General features: G+C 33.3%; 1 protein-coding gene and 1 long non-coding RNA gene across 2 annotated transcripts; both read left to right on the forward strand.

The window, feature by feature from the left end:
• The first annotated feature begins 4,165 nt into the window (after window positions 1-4,165).
• LOC112738315 (vacuolar protein sorting-associated protein 2 homolog 1) lies at window positions 4,166-7,244 on the forward strand. Its single transcript, XM_025788698.3, has 5 exons — window positions 4,166-4,513; window positions 4,954-5,084; window positions 6,196-6,300; window positions 6,512-6,772; window positions 6,859-7,244. The coding sequence occupies exons 1-5, from the start codon at window positions 4,477-4,479 to the stop codon at window positions 6,994-6,996; spliced, it is 672 nt and encodes a 223-aa protein (XP_025644483.1). The 5' UTR covers window positions 4,166-4,476; the 3' UTR covers window positions 6,997-7,244.
• Window positions 7,245-8,896: 1,652 nt separating this feature from the next.
• Window positions 8,897-12,039, forward strand: LOC140177956 (uncharacterized). Its single transcript, XR_011869717.1, has 2 exons — window positions 8,897-9,667; window positions 9,745-12,039. It is a non-coding gene; the product is annotated as an uncharacterized lncRNA (long non-coding RNA).
• The last annotated feature ends 281 nt before the right edge of the window (window positions 12,040-12,320 follow it).

The following is a 12,320-nucleotide window of genomic DNA, read 5'->3' on the forward strand; positions in this document are numbered from 1 at the left end:
TGACAATTAAGTTGTTAAGTACTTGTGGTGTTTATGTATCAAGCAAAAAGCTTGAAAACAGAACACTTAGAGTCAAGGTTAGGCTCAAGTGCAAATGCACTCCCTCAAAGCTCAAGGCTATGAGCATCAATGATTAGAGAGTTAAGAAAAGAAACAAATGAGCTTAAAGAAGTCCTCTAATTAAATGCTTGTGGTGCTTATGTGTCAAGTGGTAATACTTGAAAACAAAGCATTTAGAGTCATAGTTTTGTTATCAACTCATGGGACAAAGCACCCAAAAGGAGAAGCTAATAAGAAAATCAAAAGCTTGTTTCAAGGAAGAATGATAAGGAAAAGATTTCATAAATTGAGCTAGATAGAAGCATCAATCATTTATATTTCTTTTGTGATTGTGGCATGCATAGAAAACTAGCCAACCATGAATATTAACTTGCTATTCTTCTCACTTTGGTTTGTCAAAATGTACTACATGATTCTTTTCTTGCTTGGGGACAAGCAAGGTTTAAGTTTGGTGTTGTGATGACATGTCATCATGTCATGTTTTTTTATACTTTTTCATACAAGAAATTGATGATTAGTGCTTAAATATTACATTTTTTGTGCTTAAATGGTATATTTCTTTGATCTTTTGATTTTATAAACTTTGTAGAAAATAAGAAGAAAAAGAAGCAAAAAAGCACAAAATAAGCTAAAAAGAAGAAAAGAGAAATTTTGAGGCACACTTTGAAGTTTGAGCACGCTTGGAACTTTAGACCACGCTTTTAAAAGTGTGGCCCATGACCATGAAAACCTTGGCATATGCATAATGCTTATGCATACATTAATAATTAATAAACATGCTATCTTGATTTATCATGCGTTAATGTATGCATGCATTTAATTATTTATGCAATGCATGAATGCATTAGAATTAATTAACAAGGCCAATGCGAGCATGCACGTAATGCATTATTAATTAAAGTAAATGCATTAGCAAAAGAACAAATCATGCATTACTAAGTATATAATGCATGCATGGAGCATATAATTATTAATGCCAATGGATGAATCGTTAATGCATAATTGGTATTATTAATTAACAAAATGAATGCATGCATTATTAAGCCAAAGGCGTTAAAAGCATGCAAAGCCAATCCATGAATGAACGCTAGCGTTCATTAAAGCAACGGAGCGCCAAAGAAGGGAGCAAGGCAAAGCGTGACAAAGGCTCAAGCAAGGCATAACGTTCGAAGATCCAACGGAGCGCTTAACATCAAGGCATAGTGCTCAAATCAAAGGAGTGCTACGTTAACTCTTTCAACTTTTTCGTGGCTCATTTAAAGAAAAGCAAGGCGCGACACTTCCAAAATGAAGCAGCCAAGGTTCGAAGAGGGAACCTGCACACAAAGGAGCGCTAAGCTACATCAAGCAAGGAAACTCCCAAAATGAAATAGCCAAGGCTCGAAGAGGGAGACCAAGGCAAGCAAGGGGCACTACGTTGCATCTTCCAATTGAGCACTGAGGAATTGCAAGCACGGAAGGGAAGCATGACAAGGCATGTAGCGCTACGTTGATAATCCTCACTGAGCGCTCCATTGGAGCATGGCTCCAACCCAAAATTGAACCAAGCAACCCTGACCCATGCCACTTGAACTAAGCCATGCAGATCCACTCCTCTTCAAATCCAAAGCAAGCAAAGCCCATTATCATAACTCAAAGGCACAAGAGATAGTTAGAATAGGAATTTCATTTAATTGTAATTTGTTTTTAATTTCAATTTCATTTTAATTTTGTGAAAGCCTATAAAAAGGAAGCAGTTTCATTTCAAGAGAGGGGGCTGGCTCTAATAGAGAGCAGTAGGAGTAGGAGTAGAATAGAAAGCTCTTGTAAACACTTTTATTTTTCTGCACTGAATTCAATTTCGCTTATGCACTTTCAATCTCTACAATTCTTTTCTGCAATTTCTTTTTCTACATTTTTACAATTTTCTTGAACTGAGTTTGCTTTCTGTGCAATTTAAATTCTCTGCCTCCTTGCTAATTTCCTTTCTGAAATTTTACATGAGTTTGCTGTGAGCTTGATTTACAGTTTTAAGCAATTTAAATTACCCTGCACCTCAATTCCCTTTTCTGTTGATGCAATTTACTTTCCTTGTCATTTAAGATTCTGTCACTTGTTCTAAGCTTTGATTTACTGCCTCTTTAATTTCAAGCATCCAATTCCCTTTACATTTCATGCAATTTACCTTTCTTGTCATTCAAGATTTTGCTTATTTACATTCCTTGCTCTTTACTTTTCTGCTCATTTACTTTCTGCAACTTTAAATTTCTTGTCATTTACATTCTATTGGTCACTTTTCACCCAATTCACCAATGTTAGCTTGACTAAACTAATCACCCACTAAAGTTTCTTGATCCATCAATCCCTGTGGGATCGACCTCACTCTGAGTGAGTTTTACTACTTGATGCGACCCGGTACACTTGCCGGTGAGTTTTGGTGTGAAATCGCATTTTCACCCATCACCTTCCTGAGACCATTGACAAGTCCCATGATAGTTGCTTCAGTGGGTAAATTTTGGATTTCTAAACATGCTTTGTTAAATCTTTCCATGTAGGCCCAAGGGTCTCCCCGTCCTCTTGTTTGACACCCAAAAGGCTCGGGGCGTGTTTGGCCTTGTCATTCTGGATTGAAAATCGTGTGAGAAAGATTTTGGTCAAGTTGTCAAAATAAGTGATCGATTTAGGTAGGAGACTGTCAAACAATTTTATTGCTGTCTTGGTTAATGTGGTCGGAAATGCCTTGCACCTCGTTGCATCAAACGCATCCGCTAAATACATGTGACTTCTAAAATTTCTTAGATGATGTCATAGGTCTGAAGTGCCATCATAGAGATCCATGTCTGACCTCTTAAAACTCCTTGGTACTCTAGCCCGTATGATGTCTTCCAAGAATGGGCCCTTGCTTCCTAAAGGGGTTGTATCTCAGCCTACTCGAGATTCTTTCCCCCAAAGGCTGGACTCCAGTCTCTTTAATTTTTCTTCAAGCTCTTTACTGCTTCATAGCTCCTTATATAGCAGTCGTTCAGACTCATGTTGTCACTCTAACTCGATCTCTAATTATTCCAAATTACCTTGATGACCATGGACCAATCACATGGTCTCCATTACTTCTCTGTTTCTTAATCTTCCGTGAATGTGGATCAGAGAACTTAACCTTTGTCCTCCTAAGTCACTTTTTCCTCTGTCCTCAGTAGTACCCTTCCTCTTTTCAGAGTGGTGGGGTATAAAGAGTGCTTGATCATTGTTTGGATGCTTTCCACTGTGGGATTTTAATCAGATGCAATACGTCCGTCTTCTGGATGATTTTCTGCCGTAGTTTGGTGTTGACAACTAGATCCCTGGCAATGGCACGAATGTTCCGAGGATTACCTGAAACTAGTGTGATTTGGGCCTAGACGTGAAGTCTAGACTCCTTTTGATGAGGATTCCAATGTCTTTCCTAACGAGACAAAGCCGTTTGAGGTCTTTAAGTTTGAATGGGGGGTGGTACTTGCAAAGAACTCCAATGCTTAAATTAGCAAGAGTTTTAGACAAGTTTTAACTAATTAAGATTGAGAAATACCTGATTGTGCTAGAGTATTTATAGGAGAGAATGGTAACTTAATCATCACTCTAGAACTCTTCCTTCTATAATAGTGGATGGTTATTTTCCAATGTTTAGGGAATTATTAGTATCTCCCATTTCAAATAGTGGGTAAATTTATAGGAAATTATTGTTATGCATTTATATCCTTATTGCACAAGTCGAATCGAACACAGGTCTACAGATCTGTATTCTAGTTGAGTTGTATAACTTGGCAGAATAGGTCTTCTAGATTCTTTTTGCAGATTGAACTTATTCATTTTGTTCCAAACATTAAATGTGAGTCAAAATATGAACAGTATTTTTTTATAAAAAAATGAAATATGTTTACTAAATGTTAAAGATATTTAAATACATCTTTTAAAAAAAATATTTTATTAAAAAAATTAAATTATTTAATATTTCTAGAAGCTACTAGTACCTTGCTTTTTAAAAAAATAAAATTAAAATATATTTTTAATATTTATTTAAAAAAATTATTCAAATATAAAATAATTTGCCTATTAAAAGAAATAAAAAAATAAATATTTTTTTTTAAAACTCAATCTAAATTTATTCTTAAAAAAAAAAAAAGAAATCTTGAGATGGCAAAACAGAAGAAATAAGAAATGGAATTGTGGGATGGAGGTCCCTAACGGAGTGCGCCACGTGTGGGAAAAGCTGGGATGAATGATTCTTTGATGGTATCTGTATGTCAACGTTACCGCGTTAAGCAAACTCCATTATCAAAACTCTTAAAACTTCGATCCACACCAAAATCCCAACGTTGAACCATCTTTTACCGCTCTCATCTGCTCTCATCTTTAGATCTTGAATTTGATTCGATTTCTGCTAAGATCGTCCGATCCAGCGCCATGAGTTTTCTTTTCGGACACAGGAAAACACCCGCAGGTTTGAAAATTCGCTATTCGGTTTTATCGTATTTGAATTCTAAAGTTATTATGTAATGAACTTCTTAGTTTTCATTTATATTCACATGAAAATAATAGATTCAAGGAAACTATTGGGTAAGGATAGTTGTATACTTGATTTAGATAGGGTTTATCTATGTGACAGTTTTTTCTACATTCTTTATGCTAATTCATGATTTATTAAGTCCAAAGATGTTTCACATAACATTCAATATTGTATAGCCACCGTTAGCAAAAGTAACTACCATTCACACCGCAACTTGCAATTTTTCATGATTGTCGAAAAGAATTGGTTTGATTAGATTGCAATATAAAATCAAAGCATCAAAATTAAACTCCACCAATTTGGTTGCTATTGCTATAGTTCATATTTGATTTCTAGCACATAAGACATAACCATAAGTTGTGGTTTAATTTCAGAGCTTCTGCGGGAAAATAAGAGAATGCTGGACAAATCAATTAGAGAAATAGAACGAGAGAGGCAGGGCTTACAAACACAAGAGAAGAAATTGATCGCAGAGATAAAGAAAAGCGCGAAACAAGGCCAGATGGTATGTTGAATAAACATTATACTATTTGCCTCTTTCAATGAAGTGATTATGCTGTTTTTAGCTGCTTTTTATTGTAGATTTATGATTCTTCTCCTTCAATAGGGAACTTTTGTTCCAATTATGTTGTCATTAGTAATAAACAGGGATAACCAACTTGGGTTAGTATAGTGGTTAGTTCACTAGTCCGCTTGAGCAAGTGTCGGGGGTTTGAATCCCGCCTTGTATATGCAGCAATCCATTGGCAAGCGGAAAACTCTTAAATGGAGCGCATATCCGCGACGGATTAGTCCTTGGCTTGAAATTATTTACTTGTTTTGGGGATAATTATTCAGTGTTAACATTAGTTTTGGGGATAGAACCTTTTATTTCCAGTTTTGCAGTCTCTTGGGTTGAAATTATTTACTTGTTTTCGTGTTGATCTGTTAATTACCCTTATAGAAGTTGAGATTCTGAGTTCTACAGAAGGATTGCAAATTTGCAATCTAGCTGACTTACGTGTAGTGCACAAATTAGTTAGTGTTTACTGTTTAGTATACATGAATTTACATATATGCAGAATTTGAATCCCTTGTTTTTAGCATATTTATCATATATTTCATTTTTGATAGTCTTTGTATATCACAATATTAGAAGCATACCATGATTCGGGGAGGATATTGGATTTCTGTCATTACATACTATGTTGTCAAATCAATTTGAGATCTCTTCTCTACCGCTGCAAGAGTAAATATAGTTGTATAACTTCGAATCTTTTAAAGAAATCATATATAAACAAGACGAGACTTTTCTTTCTCATAATTGGATCCCATGTGTGTCCCATTTGATTGCATTGCAAACTAGAATGTTTTTAAATGTTACATATTAACCAATACAGTCCTTGTAAGATAGTGAACTAGGTTGCCAACTGTAAATGTAGTTTGATTTCCATATATTTTGAATGAATAGGTCAGATGTTTATGACAATCATGATTTGGTAAAAAATGCTATATTAAGTTTTTCTGTTGTTTGTATTGACACTTGATTTAGGTTTTAGCCATTAAAGTGGTTGATATATTTCACCAGTAGTTTCTTATTTTATATAAAATTTTGTATTTTATGCAATGTGTTCCAGGGTGCTGTTAGGGTTATGGCAAAAGATCTTGTCAGAACAAGGCATCAGATTGAGAAGTTTTATAAGCTAAAATCACAGCTTCAAGGTGTATCACTCAGAATCCAGGTATGCTGTTGTGGTTATTTTATATGTTTTGTGCTATTGGCACATATGGTCGTTATAGGTTATATAGTTCTGTCTTAAGGTTTATGCCATTTTGCATTTCTTAAAATATGATTACTGGCAAAACTATGTAATTTTATCTTTCAAATTTTATGAATATTTTTTCTTATTTGAGTGCTAAAAGCTAGTTCTTCTGTAAATAAAAATTGTTCAGACATTGAAATCGACACAAGCAATGGGTGAGGCAATGAAAGGTGTCACAAAAGCCATGGGGCAGATGAATAGGCAGATGAACTTGCCAAACTTGCAGAAAATCATGATGGAATTTGAGAGACAGAATGAGAAGATGGAATTGACATCCGAGGTGATGGCAGATGCAATAGATGACGCCTTGGAAGGGGATGAAGAAGAAGAAGAAACAGAAGAGCTAGTAAATCAGGTTCTAGATGAGATTGGAATCGACATGAACCAAGAGGTACCGTAGTTTAGTTTAGTTTGTTTCCCAGTCAACGTACCTAACTGGCCAAATTCATGCATAATGAGTTTTGTTTTGATTTGCAGCTTGTGAATGCACCTTCATCGGCTGTTGCTGCCCCAGCTACACAGAGTAAGGTACCACAAGCTGAAGCTGCGGTAAATGATGATAGCGGAATAGATAGTGATTTGCAGGCAAGGTTGGACAATTTAAGGAAAATGTAGTCTGCACTCTCATACAGGGACTCCAGTTTTTCCCATGAAAAGTGAAGCTCATATGGACCATGTAGTATGATCGGTAAGTTGTACCAGGGTTGGATGATTGATTTTACTTATGATTGTAAAAAGAATGATTGATTTTTCTAACACAACTCCTTTTCGCTTTTGATATGTTAAAAAGTTGAATCTTTTGAACAATTTGCGTGAAGTGTATAAAATAGTAAATAAATTAGAAATAAAAGATTTGTAATTTATCTTTGTGGCTTGTGGGTGAATGATTGGGTGGTGCTTACCTGTTTTTCAATAACTTCGATGAAATGTTAAAAATTTATATATTGACCCGAAACACACAATTTTAAGGTTATATATGAAAGCACCATCTGTTGATGTCAAAATAGCAAATATTGTCTGGATTTTTTTTATAAATAAATAATTTAATATTTTATTTACGAATATAGGTAATTTGTAGCATATTTATCATTTTCTATTTTCTTTACGTATTTTGTTTACACTGTAAACGAATTAAATTTTTATATATCTCATTTACGCTGTAAACAAGATATATAAAAATTTAAAAAATACATATATCTCGTTCTTGTTTACCATGTCTGTATACGAGATATATGTATTATTTAAAAAAATTATGATTAAAATAATATTTATTATATGATTTAGATCAATTTACAAATAAAAAATGATACAATTAATGACTATTTAGATTAAATTAGATAAATTTACAAGTAAAATTTAATTGGATCTAATTTGAACAAAAAATTTATATAAAAAAAATATAATTTATTACTATTTAAATTAAATTAGATTAATTTATAAGCAAAATTTATATATAATATAATTTAAATTAAACAAAATAAAATATAGGAGTAAATTTAATTTAAATAAGTACCGTTGTCGTACACGAGACTTAGACCTAGTTCCTAGAAAATATAGCTGCAACTAGTTTTTCGAGAAAAAGTTATTAATAACTACTTTTTCATTTATAAGTGGTTTTTATCCTACATTATAATATATTTTTTATATTTAAACTTTTCATATTTAAACAGCTGATTTTTTTTAATTAAATAAACGGTTAATCTCACCCTCAAACCTACAAACCTTCTATTTTATCTAACGTTTCTAATTTAAATTTAAAAATTAGTAATCATAAGAGCACATAAAAAATTTAAAAATTTTGACAAATTTAAATTATATATATTTTAAATTTTGTTTATTGTATGGCCATTTATCATATTGAAAATGTCAAAAGAAAATAAAAGATTTATAAATTTGTAAGAGTGACAAGGAGAAATTAACCGTTTAATTTTACAACTTAAAAAATAGAAGGCACATGAGAGTGGAATAAGAGAAATGGTTATTAATGACTTTTCTAAGAATTAGGTATCGTGAATTGCAACAGTGCCAATTTACTACTAATTTTTTAATTAAATTTAATATTATATCCAAATTTTACTTGTAAATTTTTTTAATTTGATCTAAATAGTAATAAATTGTATCATTTTTTATTTATAAATCGATTGAAATCATACTATAAATATTATAATCATACACTATAAACGAGATACATGAAGATTTAATTCTTTTAGAGTGTAAACGAAAAATATTTTAAAAAAATAGAAAATGATAAATATGCCACAAATTATTTATATTGGTAAATAAAATATTTAAATTATTTATTTATAAAAAATCCCCATATTGTCTCCATTCGTTTTTTTCAACATTTGAATTTAGGCGACTGTTGGGAATAAATAATATGACCACAATCTAATTAATCATGTGTCAAATAATTAGTCTATTAAAAATTAAATTTTAATTTGATTAATGTATTTTAAACATTATAATTTTAGAAATTAGTTTTTTCTAATATTCTTGATTATAATGAGTAGTCTAACAATCAGGAGTTTTATTTTTAATATGTAAGAACCGGAATAATCGTTTTAATAAAATAATAATAATATTTGTCCAGAATAGGTTCGAAAATATAGAAATGATATTTTGAAAATAAAAAAGTGAAATTTGAATTCAATAAATTTTTCTGAGTGGAAAAATGTATCTTTTACGGAAATTTTTGTAAAAATGCGTACCGGCACTTAGACCGGCAGTAACGGCTCTAGTCTGACCGGAATCGCATGTGGAGAAAAATAAGATTTTGAAAATTGAATTTATTGTTTTGAAAGGACAAAAATAATTTAGAATCGAAAATCGGGCGCCAATCTTAAAGGTTTTGGCCCAAAGTGGGCCAAACAGACTAAAAATACTAACAAGTTGGACCGGGCCCAAACCGGGACCAAGGCCTAACGTATATATGCTCTATTAATGAGCATTCAGCTCATTTTAATGGAAAGAGAGAGAGAGAGAACTTGGGTAGATGAGAAGAGAGGAGAAGAAGACAATGTTACTATTCATCACCTCCTTCTTTTGGCCATATCTTGAGCTACGAGCTCAGTGACGAGCCATTTGCGGCCATGCGAAGCTCTTGCCGAGTCTTTCATTTCTAACTAAATTTTGCCGGTAATATTTTGAAACTCAAGCTCCAGTTTCTAGCCATAACAATTTCGCGTTTTTACATTTGGTTTTTGAGTAGATTTTGTGATTTTGTTTGTTTAGGGGTGATCTAGCATTGGAATATTATTGGATTTTTTCCCTAATCTCATTGGATAAGGTAAGGTCTCACTAAACCCTTGTGTTTAGTTGTTTTGTGAACCCTACGTTTGATGTTGGTATGTTGTATGATGTTAGATTGAGTTTTGGTGTTTGTTGGAGTTGGTTTGAGGCTTTGGATTGAGCTTGGTGGCTTCGTTTTGGTGTTTGGTGCATTTTTGGAAATCGGCTAAGGTATGATTTCGGTTTTCTTTATGTAATATGTAATATTTCTGGACACTTAGGCTAGTAGCCTTTAAGATAGGTTTGAATAATATGGTTGTATGATTAATTGTATATAAATTTTATGTTTGATTGTGGTTTAGATGGAGGTTGTATGAGTTTGAATATGATGATAAGTATATATATGTTGGTAGACGATGATTATTGATGAGTATGATGCCTTGATGAGTTATAATATTAGGTGTTGATGTTAAAGATGATTGTTGATGATGATATGGATTATTGGTTGTTGTGGTTTTTATTGAGAATGGATGATTGAGGAATTTTTTGTGTGAATTTAGGAGGAATTGAAGTTTTAAGAGGGGAGTATTGAGAGGTTTTGATAGTTAGGTGATTGATAATTGTTTGGGGAGTGTCTATAATGATTTTGGGGTTGTTTTGAGTATGTTTGAGTTAGTTGGGTTTGGAAGTTTTGGACAATCTGAGAATTGTCTCCTTTGGTAAAAACCTATTTTTGGTGAACTTTGATGGATTATAACTTGAGCATCTGTTTTCGAAATTGGTTGAAATTTATCTTAAATTAAAGTTCATTTAAATATCTTTAAATTGGTATAAAGTTTGATGAAAATAAATTTTTGTAGAGGAAGTTATGAACGTTTAAAGTTTGGTGTTTAAAACTTATTTCTACAACTTTACAGAATTTTGCAATTCTGAGATGGCATGCGCACGTGGCCCTTTGTATGCGTACGCAAGATGGGTCAAAAGTAGGTATGTGTACGCGGACTTATGGTATCCATACGCATACACCCTATTTTGCTGAAGAAAAAATTTTTCTTCACTTTTAAGAATCCTCTAGCTTTCCAAAATTCCATAACTTTTCCTTAAGACTTGTGGCTAGTAATTATACTCTAAGGCTAGTGAAAATGGGAAAGTTAATTTGAATTGGTGATTTTCTTTGATATGAGTTTAGAGTCGATGACTTAGGCTTTGGAAGGTTTGTGGATGAGATTAGTGAATATGGTGTGGTAAGGTATTTCTTTGACGAGACTTTGAGATTTGGAATTATTATGTCGTATTTAAGGAACTTGAGAATCTGGAAAAGGATGATGAATCCATTGGATAATGAGAGTGTGCAGGGCACTATATCCCTGACGTAGCAAATTCTCTGCTACAAGAGTGTACAGTGCACTTTATCCCTGGAATTCTGAGGCTTGAAGGTTGAGAATAGATGGAGATGAAAAGATGGTGAACTTGTCAGATATGGAATGACAGTGTGTAGGGTACTGTATCCCTGGGATAAAATTATGATTGATAACATTTTCTGCCACATGAGTGTACAGGACATTATATCCCTGGCGTAGTAGATTCTTCTGTCGCAGGAGTGTGCAGGGCACTATATCCCTGGCGTGGCAGGAAGGCGATGTCCGAAAGGATGTGTCGGGTTGGCATTTATGGACCAACAAGTGATATCACAAGCCAATAAGACAGGCATTCATCATATGCATCTTCTGCATGCCTGCTTTCTTTGATTACTTGAGTTATGCCTATTTGAATAACATGCCTAAATGCTAATAGTTTACTTGCTATACATGAATATTACATGTGTGTTATTTGCTTGTATATACTTGTGATTGTCTGGCGTTAAGGAGGATCGGGAGGCGATGGCGATGGGGATCGCACGGAGGTTAGGTTGGCGAAGGCTGTGGGATACAACGGTGTGATTAGTATTAGTTAGAAATTCCCTAAGTTTAGATAACCCTGTTTATGACTTATGGTTTCAGTTATCTATTTTTGGTTAAGCTTGAATATCTGTTCTCGATGTGAAATTCTAGGATTGCCTTTGACGTCTCGGAACCTTATATCCTACATATTGGTCACTGTTACCATACTGAGAACCTCCGGTTCTCATACCATATGTTGTTTTTCAAATGCAGGTCGTAACCCACCTCGGTGAGTTGCGAGATGGTGACAGAGCAGAGGATCTTATGCACTGTTTTGTATTTTGATTATTTGTTGTAGTATTCTCTCTCACCTTTTTATTTTAGACTTTATGGCTTTAGAGGCTTAAATTGAGAGATAAGTTGTATAAACTGTTTAAAACTTCCAAAACTCTTTTGTATTTTAGTTTTACTAATCGGCCTAAACTCCACAGGCTGCGACTAGTCCTATTTTTGGTACATCAAACTTATATATCTATCTTGACTATTATTATATTAAGTCTCATGTTGTATCTTGTGCCTTTACGTTTTTTAGTTATCGTATATGAACTCTTCGCGCTTTGTAATTCTGCTTATACGATTTTGAACTTTATTCCTTCATCGGACTCCTAGTATTACTATTTCCTCCTATATTTATCAATGTATAAGCTTTAGAACTATCGTGACGCCTTGTTATCCTTCACTTTACAGCTAGAGGTAAAACTTAGGATAACGGAGTGTTACACAAGATAATAATCAGTATATAGTATATAAATTTGATGTATTAGGTGTAAC

This window comes from Arachis hypogaea, chromosome 13 (assembly GCF_003086295.3).
Source record: "Arachis hypogaea cultivar Tifrunner chromosome 13, arahy.Tifrunner.gnm2.J5K5, whole genome shotgun sequence".
NCBI classification, from domain to species: domain Eukaryota; kingdom Viridiplantae; phylum Streptophyta; class Magnoliopsida; order Fabales; family Fabaceae; genus Arachis; species Arachis hypogaea.

Bases quoted from the DNA above. Each gene is read 5' to 3' on its own strand.
- LOC112738315 (XM_025788698.3), top strand. From the start codon at position 4,477: ATGAGTTTTCTTTTCGGACACAGGAAAACACCCGCAG. The intron at 5,085-6,195 runs GTATGTTGAATA...AATGTGTTCCAG, and splicing joins GCGCGAAACAAGGCCAGATG to GGTGCTGTTAGGGTTATGGC. The intron at 6,301-6,511 runs GTATGCTGTTGT...AAAATTGTTCAG, and splicing joins GTGTATCACTCAGAATCCAG to ACATTGAAATCGACACAAGC.